The sequence below is a fragment of the Salvia hispanica genome, chromosome 2, assembly GCF_023119035.1.
Source record: "Salvia hispanica cultivar TCC Black 2014 chromosome 2, UniMelb_Shisp_WGS_1.0, whole genome shotgun sequence".
Taxonomy (NCBI): Eukaryota; Viridiplantae; Streptophyta; class Magnoliopsida; order Lamiales; family Lamiaceae; genus Salvia; species Salvia hispanica.
In genome coordinates, this window is record NC_062966.1 from 39,182,687 (window position 1) to 39,206,829 (window position 24,143).

Here is a 24,143-nt window from a genome sequence, read left to right on the forward strand (position 1 = left end):
ATGAATTTAAGATGTGTCAATAATTTTTAATTACCTCCATATTACTCCCTATCATGTCACTGACCCTTTTTCCAATAAGTTGAACCACTTCTCTGTCCCATAATAGAAGTGATGCATTACTTGAGTCATCAACAATGTTCACCACAAACCTAAACCTGAGAAAGAAGGGATTGAACTTAATAACTTCATTAAAATTCAAATAAACTGTAAAGAAACAAAAATCTTCAAAACAAGAATAGCAAGGAATTTTACCGTAGATATCCATATACGGTTAACAAGATTTGTAATATTCCAGAAATTGTTGAGAAATATGTTCCTAAGAATATTGCTTCACAAGTTCTCAATACCGATGTCAAGCTTGCTGATTTACTCTTTGGAGCTGATATTGTTGAGGTATTTTTTTGAGAAATTATGCTTAGCTTTGTTATTTATCTTCTTAGTCATCTGAAATTCTTATTATCTTATTATTTTAGGTATGTAGCAAAGAATTTGTCACTCCTGATTTCTCAACTGTTACTAAGCAAAGTGGTTATGAAAACATCGGTGAAGGAAGTGTAAAGCGATGTTTGTTAGATGAATTTGATGCAGAGGAAGTAATCTGTTCTGATAAGATCAAGAAGAAAATGAAGAAGGTGAATGTCATTGAAGATGATGATTATGAGGAAGCAATTAGCTACACTCAGGATTTATCTGGTGCTGATTAATTGAAGACATGTTTTAAGTTCTTAACTGTTTTAAGTTAGTTGAAGTGTTTTTTGAACTTATCTGAACTTCTATTTTGGTTAGTTGGTTTAGTTGGTGGATTGTTAGTGGACTATCTTACAACTCTTATCAGTTCTGTGTTCTTTTGGTAGTTCTTTGTAATGATGGTTTATGTCTTTTTCATCACTTTTGTATCTTTTTGTTGCATTCCAGTGGGGATGTAGGATAAGGCATTCTGATTTTTGTTTAATCAAGAGAAAGATTTTGCACTCTTTCTCTTTAATCTTTATTTTTGCAATCCCATATTATGTGTTGGTTTTTCACTATCTCTTTTTCTGTTATATTAATAGACAGTGTAAAGAAAGGGTTTTTAAAGTAAATATACAGAATTATAAAATGGTTTAGCATATTCAGACAAGGACATACTTAAATCCTAAGTATCTTAAAAATTATGCCTTCAAATTAGTAAGTTTTTTAAAGGCTTCTGTACCTATTAATTTGCATGTTCATCTCTTTCTAACTCAGCTTTCTAACTCAACTTTCTAACTCAATCAGAAATGACATACTTTCTCTTTCTAAATCAGCCTAAAGACATCCGAAACTATTTTTCTAATATATATTCATGTTTTATGTCAGTCAAGTATAAGCCAACCTAAAACCTTATTAGAGGACAACATTAGTAACTCTCTGCAGCAAAAGGAGGCAGTCTCTGATATATCTATATACCATACTACAAATAAGTATTATTTGAAACCAAATAATACTTCCTCTAAATTATGTAAATCTCATGAAAATTAAGAATTATAAGTGCTGTAGGTTCAAATTAATAATTTATTTGTGTCAAATCTACTTAGATGGAGCCAAAATTCTTGATTTATATTCAATACTATCACATTGCATGCATCTGTTTTTACAATCATATAGAATAAAAAAAATTTCAAACAGATATTCTCTTAAAAATATTTCTGAAACTATCTTTCACTAACATCATACATAGTATTTAAATTTTCCTATCATTCATATAAACAGATCTTAGCTATCAGCATGTGTTACAAATTCTGCAATATTTTTTCTAAATATTCATATCCAGGTGTTTTTAACACCTAAAAGAACCATCAATCCTTTTTTTTTTGGAAACTCAAAGGTCATGTTGAAATCTGTGTTGCTTTTGGAATGAACACCTTTTAAGAACACAATTTCTTTAAATATATCATTCAACTTTGAAGAGAGAAAGTTAAACAGATTTTGTGCTATTTGCAATGAAAAAGTTGAAGAGTTCTACAATCATAAAGGGTTGCTCATCTCAGGGTGTATCATCTGATGCTTCAAGTGAGTATTATACCTCTGAGTTTCTTGCTGAACTGCCTTCTAATCCCCTTTTATCTTCCTTCTTCTTGCATATTTCACTTTCTTTCAATTTTTTTCCTGTCAATGAACAATGTAAGTACTTTTTTAAGACCCCAGAAATGCATAACAGTTTAATACGCATATAACTTTCATTTTGAAGTATAATGTTATGTAGTCTCCATTTCACAGCAGAATAATCAAACACAAGTGCTATATCACTTCTGAAATTTATCAAAATCTTCATATTTTCAATAACTTGCTAAATTTTGAAACCTAATAGTGATATCCCTTTTTTTTCTATTTTCCGAATGAAAAATATGCTTGAATATAGTCTACTAACAACATTGCTGAATGAAATTGACAACAATCTGAAAAAAATGAACTTTGTTTGAGGTAACTTATCTCAGTCTGGTAGATTTGAACATCATTCTCGAAATAATTGTTGTCTGACTTTGCAATACTTTGGATCTATGATTTGAATCTTCGAAAGGCATCCAATCCTTCTCCGATACTGTGAAAAAAACAATTGATAAAGTTAGAATAGACCTAATCTTCGACTATTTTGGTATATTCGCGAAATTTTGTTGGAATATACCTGTAATAGATTCCGATTTCGATCTGTGGTCTGCCGTTCTGTCGCAATTCTTGAACCGATGACGGAGGCGACGCTTAGCAGTCGGCGAAGAAATTGTTGGCGATTTTTTTTCGTTGTCGATTTTGTAGATTTTAGGGTTGTTTTGGTAGATTTTAGTTGCAAATCTGGAGATTAGTTGTGGTATGTAGTCGATAAGGTATTGTGGTGTCCGGTCAGCGCCGATTGAGAGGAGAAGACGTCGTCTTCCGCCGAAGGAGATGGTTGTGAACTAGGGCTTTCTCTAAGGCGCCGACATTTTCATTCTCGAAAATGTGTATATATATATATATATTAAGGTATTGTTTTAATCCTTAAGTGTGTTAATTAATACTACTAATCTATAGTTTAGAAATCTTAATTAATTCCCCAATAACGTATTTTATATAAGAATTGGGCTTCGGTTCAAAATTATTGGGCCTAAGTTAAAAATCGTTTTGGGTTTTAATAATTTTTTTTTGGGTATTGTTTTCAATTTATTGGGCCAATATAACATTTTCTAATTATTATCTAATATTTTTGTTTAATATTTATATATAAATATATATAAATATTAAATTTTATTTTAATTGATAATTTTTAATTTTTTATTAGTTTATAGGTTAATTATAAAGTTTATGGTATGTATTTTTCTTATAATTTCATGTAATTAGTAATATTATGAACAATTATTTTTAAATAATGTTTGAAATTTTTTGTATAAGTATGAAATTCTATTTAATGTGCTGGGTTATTTAGGTGTGTATTATGAATATGTAATAAGTAGTATGAATTTTTTTAATTGTGTTTGGCCATCTAATTGTGTATAAGGTGTATTTAATTTGTTTTATTTATTTCAGCCATAATATTATGTAATTTGGTATATTATGTACAATGAAGTTTAAAGTATTAATATTTTTTTCATTATTTAGTATTTTTGTTTGGGTATTTGTTTTAAATTAGATATTAAACATTCGACCCAAACCAATCCAAAATCCCCATTGAATTAGAAAAATATGAACGCAGTCTAATTCGATTCCACCATCTCGACTATTTCCAAGGCTTAAATATAAATAGTTTCTATTCTTTATTTTCAATAATTTTTACATATTTCCTATATATTCCTTATTTTTATTTAATTTGTTTTAAATATATTTTCTTATTTTTTAAAAATTACTTGGCCCGTGCATAGCACGGGTGGTAAAACTAGTCGAAAATAGTCATTGGACTATGCGTTTATCTCGCCAATGAACCCTAGACTTTCAAAATATCCCCAAACAACCTTGGACTAAGCGTTTATCTCGAAAATGGTCATTTTCACTGTTTCATGACGAAAATACCTTTTTGGTAGTCCTTCCAAGAACCTCATATACTCCACAATGCATAATTTATTTCATTTTCCAATTCAATAACACCTAATGAATTGGTAATTGATTAAGACAAATTCATTATTTTCAAGTCATCAATCAAATTATTGTATCAAATTGAACTAGTCAAAACCATTTATTTTATATTGCCGAATAAAACAAATTTAGTCAGCAAATTTAGATAAAAGTTTGAGAAATTATTACTCCCTACGTCCTTGAAAATTTGTCACTTATTTCCATTTTCGTCTGTCTCTAAAAATTTGTCGTCTTTCACTTTTACCATTTTTGGTAGTGGAACCCATATTCCACTAACTCATTCCTACTCACATTTTATTATAAAACTAATATATAAAGGTAGGACTCACATTCCACTAACTTTTTCAACCCACTTTTCATTAGATTTCTTAAAATCCGTGTCGGGTCAAAGTGTCCCAAATTATCTAGGACGGAGGGAGTATTTTATATTGCCGAATAAAACAAATCTAGTCAGCAAATTAAGATAAAAGTTTGAGAAATTATTAATATTAAATTTATATTAAAAATAAAGCTCACACCATCCATTCAGTCGCTTTTCCAACCTTTACTATAATCATGGAATCTCTGACGAGGAAGAATCATCTCGAAAAATTGGTTAATTAATTGTATTAATCCACGCTCCAATTCTGATTAATTCGGTGATTCAACTTCCGATTTCCCATTTATTTGAGGATCAAGGAATTAGGGCAGACATTCGGTGATTAATCTTGTATGTGAAGGGAACAGCTGCTTTTCACCCCGAAATCCCGCGTTTTTTTCAGTGAATTTTGTGACAGAGAGGATACAGATTGATTGATTGATTAATTTAATCCACTGATTGCGTGTTTCTCCGAATTTCCGATTCGGAGGTTGTATGTATAAAGGTTCGTTTTTTCGTTGCTCTGTTTTATGTGAGGGATTGATTGATCGTGGATTGCTTTTAGTTATTGTGATTGTTGTAGCTGTGGAATTTGCTAAAATTGGGGATTTAGGGCTATTAGTTATTGATCAAGGAAAATTCGACTATTGGATTTGAGTTTTGTGTTGAATTTTGAGTGGATCGAGTTTGTTGCAGCTGTTTAGTCATTGAATTTGAGTGTTGTGAGCTGAAGAAAGGATTTAGGTTTGCCAATTAGATTGGATTAGTTTGTTTATACTGCCTGGGTTAATTTTTGTGTTGGAGAAGATTCATTATTAATTTCTTGTGATTGTATGTGTCAGGGTTTGGGAATGGATGTTTGAGTTGGAAAGAAATGAGCATGTCACAATGAGAGGGGATGGAGGGTTGTTGAGTCGATGGATGAGCCTGATAGGACATTTTCTGCTCTGGTAGGCTTATTTAGATCTTGGATGTCATGGCCGTCGGAACCTGCACATGTGTCGAGGGATTTCTGGATGCCCGACCAGAGTTGCAGGGTGTGCTACGAGTGTGATTCACAGTTTAACTTGATTAACCGGAGACATCATTGTCGCCTCTGTGGCCGGATTTTCTGTGCCAAGTGTACGTCAAATCGGCTTCATAGTGGGCATAGTGGGCCAAAGATTTCATCAGAAGACTGGGATAGGATTAGGGTCTGCAACTACTGTTTCAAGCAAAGGGAGAAAGAGCAATGGGGAAAAGAGTCGATTGGGGCAGTTGATGATGGGCGCCAGGTGGATCTGCCCGACGCCATCTGTACTTCTCCATCATCAGCCAGTTTCCTTAGCACCATTTCAAGTGGCACCTGTGGTAGCAGTAGCACTACATTTATGTCAGTGTCACAGTCGCCTGCACCCAGCCCGATGCAATCACCGTCGACTGAAGCAGATTTAGATAGGCAGAATGCTGGAGCAGCAAAGATCAATGATGCTGGTGTGGTTTCGGAGGAGCAAAACATGTGTGAAGACCAATTTGATTATTTTCGAAACAGGTTACTTCTGATCTTCCTTCAATAATTTTATAGATAGCACGTTTATTTGGGAGCATATAAAGAGATTTTATTAAGTCTGAACAGAGGGACAGGAGCTCAACTTTTATTTCTGATGAAGGAATTTATTATGATTACATGATGGTAATGGTGATAAGTTGTATAGACGTTGAAACAGTGCTGGCTGTGTAATATATGTGCATAATGTAGCCAAAATTTTAAGACCATGAATATAAGCAATGAAATCAATGGTTGATATTTCCTGTTGACATTTGCTATATGAATCTCATCATTGTATGTTTAGCAGGAGTGATGACGACGATGATGATGAATATGGAATATCTCAGTTAGATCCCATAGCTAGTGACTTCTCCCAGGTTAATGGCTACTATGGTCCTGTTAAATTTGAGGACATCAACAGTGATTACAACTCACGTAAAGTTCATCCTGATGGAGATGCGGTTGATTCAAAAAGTACGACCAGCTCCCCGTGGCCATATGGTCTTAATTCTGAAAACTCTGAAGAATCACAGCAGATTGGCGAGAAAGATGCTGAGCACGACTTTGGTGACGAATGTGAGGCACCTTCTTCTATATATGTGGCAGAAGATGTCAATATTGAGCCTGTAGATTTTGAAAACAATGGAGTTTTGTGGCTCCCTCCCGATCCTGAGGACGAAGAAGATGAAAGGGAAGCACTTTCATTCGAGGACGACGGTGATGGGGATGCTGCAGGAGAATGGGGATATCTGAACAATTCAAACAGCTCTGGGAGCGGGGAGTTTCGTAGTCGGGAAAAATCAAATGAGGAGCATAAGAGAGTCATGAAGAGTGTGGTCGAAGGCCATTTTCGGGCTTTAGTAGCTCAACTCTTGCAGGTAGACAATCTTCTTTCAGAGGATGAAAATGACAAAGAGAGCTGGTTGGAAATAATCATTGCCTTGTCATGGGAGGCTGCCACATTGTTAAAACCAGATATGAGCCAGGGGGGGCAAATGGACCCCGGAGGATATGTCAAAGTAAAATGTTTAGCTTCAGGGCTTCGAAGCGAGAGGTAAGTACATTGAACTATTTTTGGATTTCTTGCAACAGTCAATGCAGATGATTATGGAGGTTGAAAGTAGAACATCATTCTTGTGTATATGCTGTTGTATCATTATGTTTTTCCTAGCATTCCTCTGATGGTGACAATTTCACTTTATCAGTTTGGTGGTCAGAGGGGTTGTTTGCAAGAAAAATGTGGCTCATCGACGGATGACATCAAAAGTAGAGAAGCCTCGCTTACTGATCCTCGGAGGGGCTCTTGAGTACCAGCGGGTTTCTAATGCTCTTTCAAGCTTTGATACACTGTTACAACAGGTAAAATTTATTGACTTCACTTCTGCTTAACTGAGTGCATATTTTCCTTTGTCATAGCATTTGACTTGTGATTTGTTCACAGGAAATGGATCATCTGAAGATGGCCGTTGCAAAGATAAGTGTGCACACTCCTAATATTCTTCTTGTTGAGAAATCTGTTTCGCGCCACGCACAAGAGTACCTTCTCGCAAAAGAAATATCTCTTGTTCTAAATATTAAAAGACCACTTCTGGAGCGCATAGCCCGTTGCACTGGTGCCCAAATCGTTCCTTCAATTGATCACCTATCATCAGAGAAGGTGGGATATTGTGATATGTTCAACGTAATGAAGTTTACGGAAGAGCATGGTAGTGCTGGTCAGGCTGGAAAGAAGCTGGTGAAGACTCTGATGTATTTCGAAGGTTGCCCAAAGCCACAAGGATGCACTGTAAGTTTGTGACAAATTTATCATTTGGAAAATTCATTATTTAAATTTAGCTGTCTTAGGGGTTGATTTATTCAGATAATACTTCGAGGCGCCAGTGGGGATGAATTGAAGAAAGTGAAGCATGTCGTACAGTATGGAGTTTTTGCGGCTTATCACTTGGCTCTGGAGACATCTTTTCTTGCTGACGAAGGTGCTTCCTTGCCAGCACTTCCGTTGAACTCTCCTATCAAGGTGGCACTACCAGATAAGCAATCGACAATTGACCGATCAATCTCAACTGTACCTGGTTTTTCAGTTCCATCTGGGGATAAGACTCCCGGACCACAATCTGTTGGTGATCCACAGAGGTCGAATGATTTACCCCCTTCAGATCTAATCAGGGAAACAATTGCATCGGTTCACGAATATTCAGACACACATAATCTCCCTGCTTCTTTGAGCTCTCAGTATGGTGAGCCTCCTATATCATCTTCTGCTGAAGGAAAAGCTATTCTAGACTTGGGCTTGTCCACCGAGGCAAAACCTAGTGAATTAGACGAACCTGCTGGCGCGGCTGTAGATATCCACTCCTCTAATCATTTTGAAGATTCAAATGTCAAAATTATGGAAACAGATGACTATAACATAGATACTAAGAGCAAATTTTCAAATCTGGCATCTTTGCAAACGGATGGTCTAAAGATTCCTGATGAACAATCTTCTTTGAAAGAAGAATTTCCACCCTCTCCCTCAGACCATCAAAGCATCTTAGTCTCGTTGTCATCGAGATGTGTATGGAAGGGAACTGTCTGTGAAAGGTCACATTTGTTCCGGATCAAATATTATGGTAGCTTTGACAAGCCACTAGGCCGTTTTCTACGCGATCATTTGTTTGATAAGGTATCTCTCTCTCCCTCTCTCAAACTGAACACACTTCTCAGTCTTACTGATAGGTCTAACATATGCAACAGAGTTTTGTATGCCGCTCATGTGAGATGGCTGCCGAGGCTCATGTTCAGTGCTACACTCATCGACAAGGCACTCTGACAATTTCAGTGAAGAAACTACCTGAAATTATTTTACCTGGTGAAGGGGACGGTAAGATTTGGATGTGGCACCGTTGCTTGAGATGTCCTAGGGCTAATGGATATCCACCTGCAACTAGACGGGTTCCGATGTCAGATGCTGCATGGGGGTTGTCCTTTGGAAAGTTCTTGGAGCTAAGCTTTTCGAACCATGCAGCTGCGAGTAGAGTGGCGAGCTGTGGCCATTCTTTGCATAGAGACTGTCTTCGGTTTTACGGGTATGATCCATTTCTCATTGTCCTTAATATAATTACCGCCCTTTGAGCATCATGAATGCATATTGGATCTTTTTACAATCAAGTCCACTTGGGTTGATGCAGCTTCGGACAAATGGTTGCTTGCTTTCGGTATGCATCGATTGATGTTCATTCGGTGTACCTACCTCCCTCAAAACTTGATTTCAACTACAAAAATCAAGAGTGGATAGAAAAAGAAATAAATGAGGTGAAACCATCGTCGTTCTCTCTTTCTATTCCCTGGGGATCTCTTGTCTCCTGAGATATGTCAAATACTCTTTCGTTTACACTTCCTAACTATCTCTCAGGTGGTTGGGCGAGCTGAACTTCTGTTCTCCGAGGTGCTCAATGCTCTTCGCCTCTTGGCAGAAAGAAAATGTGGTGTAGGTGCGATGAATGGTGGCACGAATGATCATGAATCTAGGCACCTGATTATAGATCTAGAAGGGCTCTTGCAGAAGGAGAAGTCAATATTTGAGGTCTGGTTTCATTTTCAAATCAAGAGTTTCATTTTCAAAGCAATGTTTATGTGCTTCTTATGTTCAATTTCTTTTTCTTTTGTCAGGAAATGCTCCGGAAAATCTTGAGAAAGGAGGCAACAATAGGGCAACCACTCGTTGATATTCTTGAGCTCAATCAGCTGCGCAGAGAGCTAGTCTTCCAGTCTTATGTGTGGGACCGGCGCCTGATATATGCAGCTAGCCTAGATTCCAATAGCAAACCAAATAAGGTGGAGGTCTCCACTTCTGTGGCTGTTCAGAAATCTCTCGGTGACACTGAAAGAATGTTCGATGTAAATGTCCCAGTTCCGACCAGTAAAACTTTAAGCAGTTCTGAGTCCACTGCTGCTGATGCAAAGCTGAAAGAAAATCCTGATCATAGCCAAATCGGTCTGCTCAACAATCACCTTGAGGTGGTTCCACAAAGAACTGATTCATCCTTGAATCTTGATCATGGAAAGCAGAATCCGCTTGAACTCTCTCATGAAGTAAGGTTCACTGATGTAACGGATCCTCTGGCTCACTTAGATGGTCAAAGTCCTATATCTCTGTCGGATACTCTTGATGCTGCATGGACTGGTGAGAGTCATCCAGGTATAGACGTCCCTAAAAAGTGCAATGTGTCGGAATTAGCTGACGTTGATACTTCATCCGCTGTCAAAGGTGTTGACAAGTTGGATACAGAGTATGAGAGAGAGGACTCGCCTTCCGGCTCGTCTACCAAAAGTTCTGGTGATTTGGATGATGCTGAGAGCTGGCTGACCACTCCGTTTTCTATCTACTACCGGTCACCAAGCAAGAATTCCTCGTGGCCAGACCTGAAGCTGGATACGTTAAGTGGATATAATCCAGTGTACATTTCCTTGTTCCAGGACCCTGAACTCCAAGGTGAGGCCATGTTACTTCTCCCGATGGGGATTAATGGGACTGTCATCCCGGTGTATGATGATGAGCCAACGAGTCTTATATCCCACGCCCTCGTTTCTCATGAATACTTTGCCCAAATCTCTGATGAGCCCGAGAAACCCAGGGACACTGCAGAACCGATGTATTCAATGCACTCCCTTGATGTCGGGGCCTTTCCGTCATTATCATCTTTGGACGAGGTGATGTTGGAATCGTACAAAAGCGTTGGCTCGGGAGACGAGAGCATGCTGTCAAGCTTCCGTAGTTCCTTGAATTCGGACCCTGTCTCGTACACAAAAGCTTTGCACGCCAGAGTGTCGTTTACAGATGATGGACCCCTTGGGAAGGTTAAATACATGGTCACCTGTTACTATGCAAAACGTTTTGATGCACTGAGGAGGATAAGTTGCCCATCGGAGGTGGATTTCGTCAGATCCCTCAGCCGTTGCAAGAAGTGGGGCGCCCAAGGTGGGAAGAGCAACGTCTTCTTTGCAAAAACTTTGGATGATCGGTTTATCATCAAGCAAGTGACGAAGACTGAGCTGGAGTCGTTCATCAAGTTCGCCCCGGGCTACTTCAAATACATGTCTGAATCAATTGGGACAGGAAGCCCCACCTGCCTGGCAAAGGTCCTCGGTATCTATCAGGTATTTCTGTCTTCATCCAAAAAGCTGAATCTTTATTGCTGAATAATTTATCACTTCCTGATATTTGCCACGAATGAGCTATCGAGCTATCTTTGGGGTTCGTGTCTAGTGTAGACAATTTCTTTCAATGGTACATCATACAACATATGCTAGTCGAGAAAAAAGTTGATCTTTAGTTTTCTTGGTTTGAAGTGATGGAAATCTTGGTAAATTATAACACTGTTTGAATTTTGTCGAAAAGGTATTTTCGAAACAACTTAAAGGAGGGAAAGAAACCAAAATGGATGTGCTGGTGATGGAGAATCTGCTATTCGGAAGAAACGTGACACGTCTCTATGATCTCAAAGGTTCATCCAGGTCGCGATACAATCCAGATTCTTCCGGAAGTAATAAGGTGTTGTTGGATCAGAACTTGATCGAAGCAATGCCCACTTCTCCCATATTTGTCGGAAACAAGGCCAAACGAGTACTAGAAAGAGCTGTGTGGAACGATACTGCTTTTCTCGCTGTAAGTTTCTCATCTCCTCTCTTTATCATCCACGAACTCACCCCACCTCGACTTACATTTCATTGCTTCCTATCTCTGGCTGCAGTCTATAGATGTGATGGACTACTCACTACTAGTCGGGGTTGATGAAGAGAAGCACGAGCTTGTACTTGGAATCATCGACTTCATGAGACAGTACACATGGGACAAGCATCTCGAGACATGGGTGAAGGCATCGGGCATTCTGGGCGGGCCCAAGAACGCCTCACCAACCGTGATTTCTCCGAAGCAGTACAAGAGGAGATTCAGGAAGGCCATGACGACGTATTTCCTGATGGTCCCGGACCAATGGTCACCTTCTAAGATCGTCCGTAGCCAGTCGCAGACGGAGATGCCAGAAGAGAACTCACAGGCACAGAATGCTGCACATATTAGTATGCTGCCCTCTGCTGAGTGAAGAAACCTCATTTGCTTGTATATTTTGAAGCTCACTTCTTCATTCTTTTTTTTTTTTTTTTTTTTTTTTTTTTTTTTTTTTGTATATCTATTTTTCTTCATTTCTATATTCTTTTTTGTAAGCAATGGCCATTTGAATCTTGTTTTATAGGTAGATTTCATTATTATTTTTTAGGGGAAAATATATTAAAATCCCCCTTCCCCTGTACACATTTTTTTGTGTTGCTTTGTTCTCTACCATGAATTGGAAGAATTTGAAGTTGTAACTTGTAAATCGATTGGAATATATATCGATGCAGTTTTGCAGATCTCTCGTTTTTCGATCGCTTTCGTATCATTGTATTTAACTCGTACGTTTGTAGATGAATCAGACCTACTCACGAGCTATACGAATTTCACTCATTTAATTAACGAGTCAAGCTTAAACCTCAATTTCGAGCGAAGAAGGTTCATTCACGATCCTTTGTTTGAAGTTTCGACACTTCATCTAATTAAGTCATTTATTTATCGAACTCGAGCTACTTAAAAGCTTCATAACTCAGATCCAAACCGAGCTTGATCACAAAAATTTGAATCAAGCTTGGGATATAGTTAACATTCTTTATTCGATTCGACTCGTTTACATCCCTTTACACTATCGAATTCTCGAAAAAAAAAGAAAATTCAAGAAAGAAATACATGGCTTCAAAGAACTATGGACATTGGGTTTTGTTCATGATGATAAATACTTTTTGTTTAAATGTACAAAAAACTTCTAAATCTTCAAAAACATAATTCTATGATGTCAAAATTTAGGCAGCTCTTTCTCATCACACTCATGAAGCCAACATCTTTGAAGCAAGCCAACTCTCTCAGCATCTTCACTGTCAATTTTCAATAAATAGTCAAGTCAAATACGAGTCGAGTTACTAAAAGACCTATCGGCAAATTGATTTTTTGGGGCGAGTTCGAACGGGTTCGAACTCAAACTCAGAACTTTTCTTGTCTTAAACACGTGAAATAAATGTTAGTGTTACAAATACTATGTACAAAATGTTATGTTACCTTGAAATTGGTTGGGAAAAACGAGGGCCTTCATCGTATCCTTCGCAAATAATTTCACCATTTCTATCCTTGTAGCATATGATACCATTTAATTTATCTTCAAACACCTATATATCATGTGAAAAAAGAAGAAAAAAATATAAATAATAGGAATAATAGTAGTTTAAATTACGAAGTTTTAGTTTAGTAACCATCTCTCATTAGTCTACATTGGTGATGCTTAAAATGACGTCGTTTCATTTCAATAAGTAATTTTATCTACTTATTTTAATGAAATGACATAATTTTGAACATCGCCAAATGTTGGTGCTGTTTCGTGCACCGATGAAACAATTGAGAAAAAATGAAACTCTGTGATTTAATATTTTATTTTTTAAATACTACTACTAACTGATCAGAATTTGATTAATCTTCGAAATCTAAAAGACATTACTTACCTTAATCTCGTTGTGATCATATGATTTGATTCGGAGGCCGATTGGGACGGGTTTGGTGACACACATAATGACCATACTACCCCTCGAGGCCCGTTTGCTCGAAGTTCGGCTCAATATTGCAATAGAAGATGAAACACCGGTTGAAAAACTCGTAGCCATGAAATCATATATGTTTTGTGAAGAGGAGAAAGAAGAGGGAATGGTGTATCAAAGATTACATTGGTTCACATATAAAGAAATGGTTGATTTGAGGTTTGGGATTCTTGGCTTTTAGGTTTACTACAAAGTCAATACTAATTAAATAATTTTGGAAGAAACAAGGACATTGTATGCTGCCTAATCTTTTACATTATCTCATGTTAAATTAAATAATTACAATGGTTGGAGGTCCCACTTAGCTTATATTCAACTTATTGATGGTGATGAAAAATGAGTCATACTTGTTATTAAAATGTGATCTATATTTCAAATTTATGTTTTTTCCATTAAAAATAAGCTTTTGAAGGAGTGTTTAGCGGTAACACGTTTCCTCTCTAATAATAATAGGTCGATAGTTCGAGTTATCATAAGATAATTAGAGAGTCGTTATTGATCATATTTTAATAAAAAAAAAACTTAAGCTTAAATAGCGTATGTGCTTCGAAAAATATAAATCCATAAACCTTGTTCTATTTTTTCACAATCTTATAAACAAAAAGCTCACAAAAATAATTACACTATTTGATATTTCCAATATATAATCTCAAAAGTTCACAATCTCATTAGTCATCTATACTCAATTTTCTGTTCAAAATTTACACTATTTATAATTAAACTCTCAAAATATTTTTTTTTATAATTAATTATAATAGGCTGTTTAAGAGACTCGAAGTTATCATGACTTAATTTGTCAGTAGACTATAATTAATTCTTTGAAGTGAACTAAAATTCAGGAGATTTTCAAAGCTTTAGAATTAATTAGTTTAGGTGATAAATACTGAATTAAAATACAGGATTAGGTAAAATGTCATTTGCCAAACTATTGTAGCCTTTCAATACAGGCATAAATTTCTTTGAGTGAATCTTCGTACCAATTAATATTATACAATAATTCAACTTGACAAAACAATGTGTGGGTCTATAGATAAGTCATGTAATTATGTTTGAAAAGAACTATCACAATGTTATATATTCTGCAATATTATATGAAAAATAAATTACTTTGTCTTTTTACGAATTAAATCTTATTTTGACTCAATGCCAGTTTTAAAAACGTAATTTCATGGATAATCATGTTAATTGGATCAAATTACAGTCGATTCTTAAAATGTAATTTATTTTTATTTTTTCCTAAAAATGTAATTTAGCTGTGATCATTGCTATCGTTAATTAATTATATACTCCTACTAAATTACAACTGAATATAATAGTCAGTGGCGGAACCAGCGTAGGACAAGCCCCCGCGCCAGCGGGGGCTTGGCCGGTTCCTGATCACTAAATATCACCGGAAACTTTAAGGGCGCCGCCAGTTGCAGAAGCTCCGTGAAGTGCCGAGGAAGAAGAAAGTTTTTTATAGTTTTATTTTGAATTATTATATTTTTTTTATATCAAGTGTCCTAGAATTTTGGCATATGATTTAACTTGAAAAAATGTTCTCTTTAACTTTTGTAAAAAGGTTATATGTAAAAGTAAATATTAGTACTAGTATAATATATAACTACCTCCTTCCACTAAAATTCGTCTCACTCTGACCCGGTACGGGGTTTTAAGAAATGTAATGGAAAATGAGTTGAAAAAATTAGTAGATTGTGGGTCCTACTTTATATTAATTTTATAATAAAAAATGAGTAGGAATGAGTTAGTGGAATATGGGGTCCACTACCAAAAATGGTAAAAGTGAAAGGGGACAAATTTTGGGGGACGGATGGAAATGAAAAACTGGAACAAATTTTGGTGGACGGAGGTAGTATCATTTTTAAAATTATTTTATTATTAATAATATTTCAGCACCTGCTTGTTTGTATTTCTGGTTCCGCCACTGATAATAGTTGTATAAATTATTAATCAACTTTCCTTTTCTCATACCAACTATATCAGGTAAAATAGGAATGGGGTCATACAATTATGTGGTCTTAATTAAGACACAATATATTAGTAATTTAATACTACTCATAAAATATCATTATGTCACTTTGTTGACAGATCTAAGAAATAACAAGAGATCATTGTTCTTAATGGAGATCAATACGCTTAAACAAAAAATTAGCTACTTTCCAATAAAAAATTCAGAATATAAACAAGAATCAAAGAGTAGTGAAATTAACTATTGTTCCAATCGAAAATGAAATTAACGAAATAATAATACTATTGTCAAATAGTAGGTCTTATATTTTATATAAATATATAAGCTAGTCTATGGTTTTCAGATTTCAGAATAACATTTCGATATCTTTGGTATTCTCTTTCTGCAGACTACTCTGAATAACGTCTTTGATAATCTGAAAAGATCCATAACGGTGGCAGAGTAATTCCACCATTCAATTTAATATGTATTAAAGTACGTTTCTTCTTCTCCATTATTATTGGTTAATCATTATTAAAATATTTATGCATTGTTCATTCAATTAATTTAACATTTCATATTCATTCACAATCACACACATGAACGAAGTGACTATGATAACTAATTGATAACAAAATGATTAACCACTAATTTAATGACACCATTAATTATTAACTATTGATAATGTGGAAAAAATATTGGTTGACAAGGAGAGGAAGCGAGAGCCCAATCATCAAAATTAATTGGTATTGGGCCAAACACTTTTAAAAATTATAGGACTTCCCCAAATATTTTGTAAACTACTGATGGACTGTTTCTTTTATAAAAATAACCATGAACTTTTATTCATAAAAAATCTCTAAAAAAGAGCTAAGAGCATCCTTAATGCTACGGGGCTGGGCCGCAACTCGCGAGTCCCGGCCCGAAATCAGCGTTGGAGGGAGGAGAGTCACGGCTCGGGACGGTCCTGAGGACGCAGTTGCGTCCCTGGGCCGCTCCCGAGTCCCGCCCTGGCCTAGGGTTAATTGTTACGGGCCGTGCCGCAAAGAGTCCCAGCCCAGCATTATTTGGGGTTCGGGCCAGACCGAGACTCTACTTAATAAATTTTTTTTATAAAATTCAAAAATTTATATATAAATACCACTCTTCCCTCCATTTTCATATTACTTCAACTTCATTTCTCTCACTCTCACACTATATTTTTGGAATTTTTAAATTTCAAAGTTATAATTTTCTATTTTTCAACTGAACAATGAATTTTCTCGGTTTTAATTGTTCAACGTATTCTATTTTACGAGTAAAATAGGTTGTAGTTGTGAATAGTCCAAATGAATAGTTGTGGCTTGAGTTGTGGCCTGCGGGATTAATGAAGTTGTGGCCTGGGTTCCTAAATTTAGGAGAATGATGACGTAGAGGGGACTTGCTGCACAAATCCGAGATAGGGTTAAGGATGCCCTAAGTTTTCTATTTATAAATGACAAATTAACAATTATTCGACAGCCTATTGATGGATTTATACATTGGCATTTTCAAAATCGCGTTTACAAAGGTACTTATTTGTCATCTAATGAAATAGTACTAGCATTGAGCAAAGGGGACTTGTTCCATCATGTAAAAGAGTGTTAACCGGTGGGCAAAATCGTCATTTCCAATAATTCTGTAATCAAGAAAAAAGCCAAAGGCTGTGTTTGGAACTATGGTGACAACCAGGATACACTAATCAAAACTTAAAAAAATACTCCATATGTCCCATTAAAAAGGCAACGTTTTCCTTTTTAGGTTATCCCATTAAATATTAAACGTTTCCTAAAATAAAAATAACTCTATCTCTACTTTTTTATCTCTCTTACTTTACTCTCTCTTCATTAACTCACAAAACAACACTACATAAAATCCTGTACCGATTCCCAAATGTTTCATTTTAAATGGGACGAAGGGAGTATATATATAAAAAAAACAACCCGCATAAAAAGAAGCTTCTCAATTCTCAAAAAATAATTCCTCTCTCAACTCCCAAAGCCAAACCCTTTATCTAATTTACAAATTCCATTGCTAAGCCTAAACACAATAGTAAAAAAGTAATTGTAACTAAGAAAAACAAATCTTCCTCTAATCAAGATAAAATATTTTATTCCCAACTATACTCCACACACCCCTATCTGTAAGACTAATCACATAGTCCATAGAGTTGTAGATGATTTAGGGGAAAGAGCTTTGGTCTGAACAATTTTTGTCCTTTTTTGCATGTTAGTGATTGTTGAACAGTAATTTAGACCAGCCTCATTTTTTGCCAGTAGCCACCACCCTTTCTACTTCCTCCTCCTTCAAACCTCCACACTCAATTTTCTCTTTTTTCCTTCTGCATTTTGCATAACTTTGAACAATAAAGCATGTAGGAGTACTATTTATTTTCCCACCCAAATACAGCTTAAAAAAGCTCAAATCTTGACAAGTTTTGCTGCCATGGATCTCAGCAGCACCAAGTATTTAGAGCCTGCAACCTTGTTTTCATGTCAAGGGGTGAGTGTAATTTTTTTTTTCATGCTTGTAATTGTTTTAAGAAATGTGGGTTTTGTCCAAGAATGGATTTTTTTAAGAAATATTGTTTTGAATTTTATTTTAGGGAGAAGGAGCAATGGAGGGGAATAATGGGCTGTGCAAGGGGGGTTTAAAGAACCCATTTTTGGATTCCTTTTCTGACCCTCTTTGCAAGCTGAATCTCAAGGAGACCTCAGACTTTGTCAAGTCATTTCCAGTGGGAGAGGGCAGGGGCATTTCTGAGATTTCAGTGACAAGGAGGAATGTGGAGGCTCCCCCAACTCCTGGGAGGCCTGTTTTCAGCTTCAGCAACACTTCAAATTTTGCAAGAAAGAGCTTCCCTTCAAAATGGGATGATGCTGAGAAATGGATTCTTGGTGGGAGTTCTTGCAATGACTCCCCTGCTAACAATCATGGCTTGTTCAAGTCACTGGATCACACTACCTCAAGGATGTACTCCAGGCAATGCAGTGGGTACAAGCCCAACCTTGGTGAAATCTGTGCTGAGAAGTCAAGGATCACTGAGGAGAAGGTCTCAAAGGTGATTTCATCTTTTCAAGGGCCTCTGGTTCTTGATCACCATCACAGCAGAGGTGGACCAGTAAATGGGGTTGCACTTTCAGCCTCAGAAGATGTACTTTTAAAAGGTTGGAACTTAGAACCCATTAATTCTTGCCTCTATAAGCTTTGTGATAATTACATTGGCCCATGTGTTGCTTCTGTGTTTTTTGGAGTTTTGCTTGAACAAAGCTTGGTTCTTGAAAGTGAAATGTGGCTGTGTTGATAATGAGGTTTGGTTTTTCCTTAAAAGGGGAATCCACCTTTATTGGTTGGGAGATTTTGATTTGATGTTTCTGTGTTTCAAGATTCAGTTTTTATCATTAACACATTGCTATTGTGTTTCAAGATTCAGTTTTTATGGCACCCACAAAATTTACTATTGTGTTTTTGCAAGGAAATTTGTAAATAAAATAAGGGCTTGGCTTTGGGAGTTTGGTTTATTATATTTTGAGAGAATTGAGAAGATTCCTTTTGATAATGATGTTTGGTTTTTTTCTTTAAAGGGGGAATCCAGCTTTATTGGTTGGGAGATTTTGATTTGATATTTCAGTGTTTCAGTTTCAAGATTCAATTTTTATTACTTTGAATTGTTCATAGCTCATGTATTTAGCCAATGCAGATAAATTCCCAAATGAGTTGAATCAAATAATCCCCAAATTTGGATGCTCTGAGCCAATGCAAGAAGGGTTTCTATTTGGAAACAGTTTCAAGAAATCAACTGAAATAACAGAGGAAGTGAAACACAGAGACATTGGCACAGAAATGACTCCTCTTGGCAGCTCCACCACCTCGAGGTGCCCGACTCCGTTCAAGAGCACGTCCCCCGCGCGCCACACCACGCCCGCCAACCGGTCCGGCCCGTTGGGCCCGAGTGGCGCAGACACCATGGACATAACTCAGCTGCAGGAGTGCCATTTAGCAAAGCTGCACCTTGGCACACAGTTTGATTCGGTCGCCTCAAATTGGAGCTCGAGGGAGGAGGAAGAGGAAGACGTCTCGAAGAGCTTGAGGCACTTCGAGATGAGCACCGAGTGCAGGAAAAGCGTATCGGAGTCCAGGAGTGCCGGCTGGCAGGAAGAGGAGAAAACCAAGAGCTGCCTAAGGTGTGGAAAATGATGGCTTTTATTAATTTTTATCATATTTTTGGAGTTTGGTGGCATTAAAATGAGGTGGGATTTCAGGTATCAAAGAGAAGAAGCAAACATTGAAGCTTGGGTGAATCTACAAAGTGCAAAAGCAGAAGCTGAATCAAGAAAGCTTGAGGTAGCTATTTTACTTAATTTTATCATATTCATGCAATTTAACTCCTGAATTCAATAGTGTTTTTTCTGTCTATGTTAGTTCCAATAGTGTCACATAACCACTCATATATACCAACATTAATGGTGCAGTGAATTCCAAGGCATCATGTACTGAAACAAGTTAGTACATTGGAATCAAGATATTTACCAACATTAATGGTGTAGAGAATGGCCTAGAATTTTATATAATCTATATGCACAATAGGTTCTTTCACCTGTAATTATGCTCGGGCTTAGGGATGTTTTTCCTTCAATTGAGGCAGTCGTCTTAGGTCCTCGAGTTTGGTTTCTTGGATCTTACTAAAAGCTAGAGTTAGTTCTTAATTTTATTTAATACAAATAGCCACTAGCTAAGAGATCCTTCCTTGCTCATTCCCTCCAATTCTCTAGTTCAAGGTATTTCTTTTACACGTGCTTCCTACAGAACCGGAGATCGTAGTCTCATAACGACATTTTGGTGATGGAGGGCAAAATGGTCATTTAGCAATGCTCACCCTTCACTCTCCCCTTTAACTAATCTCAATATTTCAGGCTGGATTGACCATATAGTGGACTTTGGAGGCTTGTTTTTGTCTTCATAGACATCGAGCCCCCCACCGGACAACGACACCCTTTAGTCCCGTGCTGAGGCCTAATCTGTTTCTCACCATAATTTAATATGCTCGTGCTTCAGAAGAAGCAAGGAAAGAGCAAGAAATTGTCAGCATTTTTTGCATTATCATAATATTTCTTGCAAGGCCATTAGCATTGGAAACTTGAAACTCATGTGCATTGCTGCAGAACTCTATGCAGTTGGTGGTGTCCACTTCTCACATTTACTCTCTCACTCTCTCACACACATTAGGATGTGCATCTTCACACACACACACAACACACATTATTCTGCATGAATTTTAAAATGAGCCATTCTTGTCTCTTGCAACATGTTCTCAAAGTGGCTCCAATTCTTGATTGTGTTGCTTGTTCCGTACTAAATTAGCTCGTCGTGTGGATAAAAGTCGCTGTCGGTTTCTTACACGATAATTCAGGACCTTGTCATAAGCAAAAAAATGCTATCTTTAGTGATCCCACGTTTTTAATTGATCTCGATATCCATGTTTGAGTCGTGTTCGTGCGGATGACAACTCGAATTTTTCCAAGATCCAATTTTTTTTTCTGGTTTTGCATCAGGTGAAGATACAGAAAATGAGGGCCAATTTGGAGGAGAAGCTGATGAAGAGGATGGCGGACGTGCATAGGAAGGCTGAGGAGTGGAGGGCCGAGGCGCAGTTTCAGCATTCGGAGCAGGTTCGGAAAGTCGGGCTGCAAGCACAGAAGGTGATGAACAGAAGGAAACATAGCAAAAACAACAACACCAACAACAATAACTCTCACTTCTCAGGGCACAAGTCTTGTGGCTGCTTCCCTTGTAATAACCATCTATAGATGTAAAATGAAAAAAAAAAAAAAAAAAAAAACATAAATATTTTAGCTTTGAGAGAATCTTGTAGTTTAATGCAAAATCTAGGAGGATGGCACATGAATATTTTTCAGTAAAAAGATTCACTTTTGTTGATGAAATTTGATCATTTTTGCATGATGGGGAAAGGCAATACGACAAGTTTAAATGTAATGCCTTGCAATATGACAAATTATTGATGTGGGAAAGGGCAAAAGATGTCTTCTCATGGGGCTTATGTTTTCAAAAAAAATGTCTATAATTGCTATTTTCAATTGTCTAAAAATGTAAGAACAATTTTAGTTTGACTAGAAAGAGTGACAGATCATATTTAGTTTCAGCTTTCAGGTGATGATGGGTAGTACTAATTGAACACTGTTCAAATTTAGGTCTTTACTGACATAAAAAATAATGTTAAGCTGTACTTTCCTCATTTATCACTGCATTTTAATTTATTTTGCTAATTTCATATTGTACTAAAAAATAAACTTTTACCCCTTTTATTTTGACATTTACATTTTCCCTCTTTATGTCTTTTTGCAGTGTTCCAAGAGCTAAAATACAAAAAAAAACAACTTGGGAAAGTGTGAAAATAAACAGAAAAATTGTAGGTACAGGGGGAAAATGATTGATTGGGGGTAAAAATAAATAAAAATAGACGTGCAAAATTGAACAAGAATGCATTAGATAAAGTGCATAGGATAAAAAATAATACTCCCTCCGTCCCTAAATATTTATCACTTATTTTCATTTTCGTCCGTTCCTAAAAATTTGTCACATTTCATTTTTACTATTTTTTGTAGTGGACCTTATATTCCACTAACTCATTCTCACTCACATTTTATTATAAAACGTACTCCCTCCGTCCCAATTTTATAGTCACATTTTGCCATAAAAGTCTGTCCCACATTTATAGTCACATTAGAATTTTCCATATTTGGACATAAAATTTTTTCCCATTATTCACTAAAATTACACCCAAATGTCATTATCAACACAAAAATAAACCAAAACAAAAATAAAAAACAAAAAAGTAAAAAAGGGACTCACCTTCAACAAACTCACTTCATTTATTACACACTCCATCATCTCACTTCATTTATTACACACTCCACACTCCACTATCTCACTCCTCCATCTCACTTCATTTATTACACACTCCACCATTTCACTTCATTAATTACACACTCAACCAATTCCTTAAAACTCGTGCCATAACTAAATGTGACTATAAATCTGGGACGGAGGGACTATATAAAAGTAGGACCCACTGACATTAACTTTTTCGACCCACTTTCTATTACTATTTCTTAAAACCCGTGCTGGGTCAAATAGTGACGAATTATAGGGGACGGATGGAGTACTACACTACTATTATTAAAAATAAGGTAAAGAAACCCAATTATTTTATTTGAAATACTATTTCATTCGATTATTTTACAATGATAAGTTCCTAAAATGATCTTTAATTGGGAAAGGAGAAAGGAAAAGCTATTGAAAACAGGTTCTAAATGTAAAAAGCAATTTCTAGATGTGTTGCATTGCAAGAAAAACACAGCTCACACAGTGAAAAATGGAGAAAATGACAAGAAGAAGGGGTTTGGATAATAGTAGGAGCAATCGATATTTCTGCAAATCTTTACGTATGAAGATTGTAAAGCTTTAAAGCTGCAGTCATCATATCACTACTACTAATACTATACTCTCTAGTATTTTCTTTTTTGCTTTTTTTCCACCTTTTGATATATCAAAAGGCTGCATTTCCTGCATGGATTGTTTGGTCTTTTGGACAAGATAAAAATCTCTTTTCTCTCTCTCACACACTATGTTTTCTTGATATTGCATGGTGATTTGTACTCCCCCGATATCTCTCTGTGCACCTACAGATGCTTAAGGTTTTCGGTTCCGGCGGTTAACCGTGGAACCGGAACCGTGACTTTTTTCTTGAACCGAAACCGCCATATTTTGAACCGTGGGCTAGTTTCGGTTTTAAATTTAACGAACCGAAATAGTGAAAAACCGTGAAACCGAGCCGGAACCGCGAAAAACTACCGGAAACTGGCGGTTCGAAACCGTGAAAAACCGTAAAAGATCACCGGAAAACCGACGGTACCAAACCGGAACCGGAACCGCCGGTTTTCGAACCGAAACCGGAACCTTGAAATAGCCTCACGGTTCGGTTCCGGTTCCACATTTCCCGAAACCGGAACCGCCGGTTTACGAACCGTGGCATGTCTATATGCAGCTAAGTCGTATTTCTTTGTGTTGTCAAACTTTAGTTAAGTCAATTTTTTTTTCTTTTTGCAAAAAACTACTTATTTTTTTATCTTTTATTTTATTCTCGTTCACTTTATTCTCTCATTATTTCTATACATTTTTTTCTTTTCCTACTTTATTTTCTCTTCTTTTAACTCATTTTTACCACAATTTTTAAAATTATGTGCCAAATAGAAATAATCTACTATAGAGAGAGGAGTGAGTATATATTTTTTTTGCTTAGTGTTGATAAAATATGATGGCATTTAGTAATATGCATTTCATGCAACAAAAACATAGCAAAAAAGGTGGGGTTCTTTGAATAATTAATAAAATGGTGATATTATTTTACATGCATGAATTTTCTAAAATTCAGTTCAGACTAGTCTTCACCATTCCACACTTTATTCTAATAATTATTGAATTTTCGTTTTTGTTTGCTTTTCATGTTTTGGTAATCTTATAGGAGTAACAAAATGTGAGTATTATACAATAAA

General features: G+C 36.3%; 4 protein-coding genes across 6 annotated transcripts; 3 read left to right on the forward strand and 1 right to left on the reverse strand.

Moving 5' to 3' along the window:
• On the forward strand, nucleotides 1-971 carry LOC125207013. Its single transcript, XM_048106223.1, has 3 exons — nucleotides 1-15; nucleotides 235-393; nucleotides 474-971. The coding sequence occupies exons 1-3, from the start codon at nucleotides 1-3 to the stop codon at nucleotides 702-704; spliced, it is 405 nt and encodes a 134-aa protein (XP_047962180.1). The 3' UTR covers nucleotides 705-971.
• A 3,639-nt stretch (nucleotides 972-4,610) lies between these two features.
• On the forward strand, nucleotides 4,611-12,338 carry LOC125205158 (1-phosphatidylinositol-3-phosphate 5-kinase FAB1B-like). 3 transcript variants are annotated; one of them, XM_048103977.1, is made up of 12 exons: nucleotides 4,611-4,925; nucleotides 5,263-5,951; nucleotides 6,256-7,002; nucleotides 7,154-7,307; nucleotides 7,390-7,734; nucleotides 7,810-8,613; nucleotides 8,685-9,016; nucleotides 9,119-9,242; nucleotides 9,343-9,513; nucleotides 9,600-11,087; nucleotides 11,329-11,595; nucleotides 11,681-12,338. In XM_048103977.1, exons 2-12 carry the CDS (start codon nucleotides 5,338-5,340, stop codon nucleotides 12,029-12,031), a joined length of 5,397 nt encoding a protein of 1,798 aa, XP_047959934.1. In that variant the 5' UTR covers nucleotides 4,611-4,925; nucleotides 5,263-5,337; the 3' UTR covers nucleotides 12,032-12,338. The 3 variants fall into 3 exon arrangements, with proteins under 3 accessions (XP_047959934.1, XP_047959937.1, XP_047959935.1); XM_048103980.1 differs by having other exon boundaries at nucleotides 5,375-5,951; XM_048103978.1 differs by lacking the exon at nucleotides 4,611-4,925 and adding an exon at nucleotides 4,969-5,164.
• Nucleotides 12,339-12,568: 230 nt separating this feature from the next.
• On the reverse strand, nucleotides 12,569-13,775 carry LOC125205159. The gene is made up of 3 exons (XM_048103981.1): nucleotides 13,512-13,775; nucleotides 13,075-13,181; nucleotides 12,569-12,893 (listed from the first exon to the last, which is right to left on the reverse strand). Exons 1-3 carry the CDS (start codon nucleotides 13,668-13,670, stop codon nucleotides 12,815-12,817), a joined length of 345 nt encoding a protein of 114 aa, XP_047959938.1. The 5' UTR covers nucleotides 13,671-13,775; the 3' UTR covers nucleotides 12,569-12,814.
• Nucleotides 13,776-17,570: 3,795 nt separating this feature from the next.
• On the forward strand, nucleotides 17,571-21,449 carry LOC125207967. The gene is made up of 5 exons (XM_048107493.1): nucleotides 17,571-18,072; nucleotides 18,176-18,737; nucleotides 19,271-19,754; nucleotides 19,833-19,914; nucleotides 21,123-21,449. Exons 1-5 carry the CDS (start codon nucleotides 18,016-18,018, stop codon nucleotides 21,375-21,377), a joined length of 1,440 nt encoding a protein of 479 aa, XP_047963450.1. The 5' UTR covers nucleotides 17,571-18,015; the 3' UTR covers nucleotides 21,378-21,449.
• The last annotated feature ends 2,694 nt before the right edge of the window (nucleotides 21,450-24,143 follow it).

Bases quoted from the DNA above. Each gene is read 5' to 3' on its own strand.
- LOC125205159 (XM_048103981.1), bottom strand. From the start codon at position 13,670: ATGGCTACGAGTTTTTCAACCGGTGTTTCATCTTCTATTGCAATATTG. The intron at 13,182-13,511 runs GTAAGTAATGTC...CATGATATATAG, and splicing joins ATGATCACAACGAGATTAAG to GTGTTTGAAGATAAATTAAA. The intron at 12,894-13,074 runs GTAACATAACAT...GAAAATTGACAG, and splicing joins TTTTCCCAACCAATTTCAAG to TGAAGATGCTGAGAGAGTTG.
- LOC125205158 (XM_048103977.1), top strand. From the start codon at position 5,338: ATGGATGAGCCTGATAGGACATTTTCTGCTCTGGTAGGCTTATTTAGA. The intron at 7,308-7,389 runs GTAAAATTTATT...ATTTGTTCACAG, and splicing joins TTGATACACTGTTACAACAG to GAAATGGATCATCTGAAGAT. The intron at 7,735-7,809 runs GTAAGTTTGTGA...TGATTTATTCAG, and splicing joins CAAAGCCACAAGGATGCACT to ATAATACTTCGAGGCGCCAG.
- LOC125207013 (XM_048106223.1), top strand. The intron at 394-473 runs GTATTTTTTTGA...TTATTATTTTAG, and splicing joins TTGGAGCTGATATTGTTGAG to GTATGTAGCAAAGAATTTGT.
- LOC125207967 (XM_048107493.1), top strand. From the start codon at position 18,016: ATGGATCTCAGCAGCACCAAGTATTTAGAGCCTGCAACCTTGTTTTCA. The intron at 18,073-18,175 runs GTGAGTGTAATT...ATTTTATTTTAG, and splicing joins CCTTGTTTTCATGTCAAGGG to GGAGAAGGAGCAATGGAGGG. The intron at 19,915-21,122 runs GTAGCTATTTTA...GTTTTGCATCAG, and splicing joins CTGAATCAAGAAAGCTTGAG to GTGAAGATACAGAAAATGAG.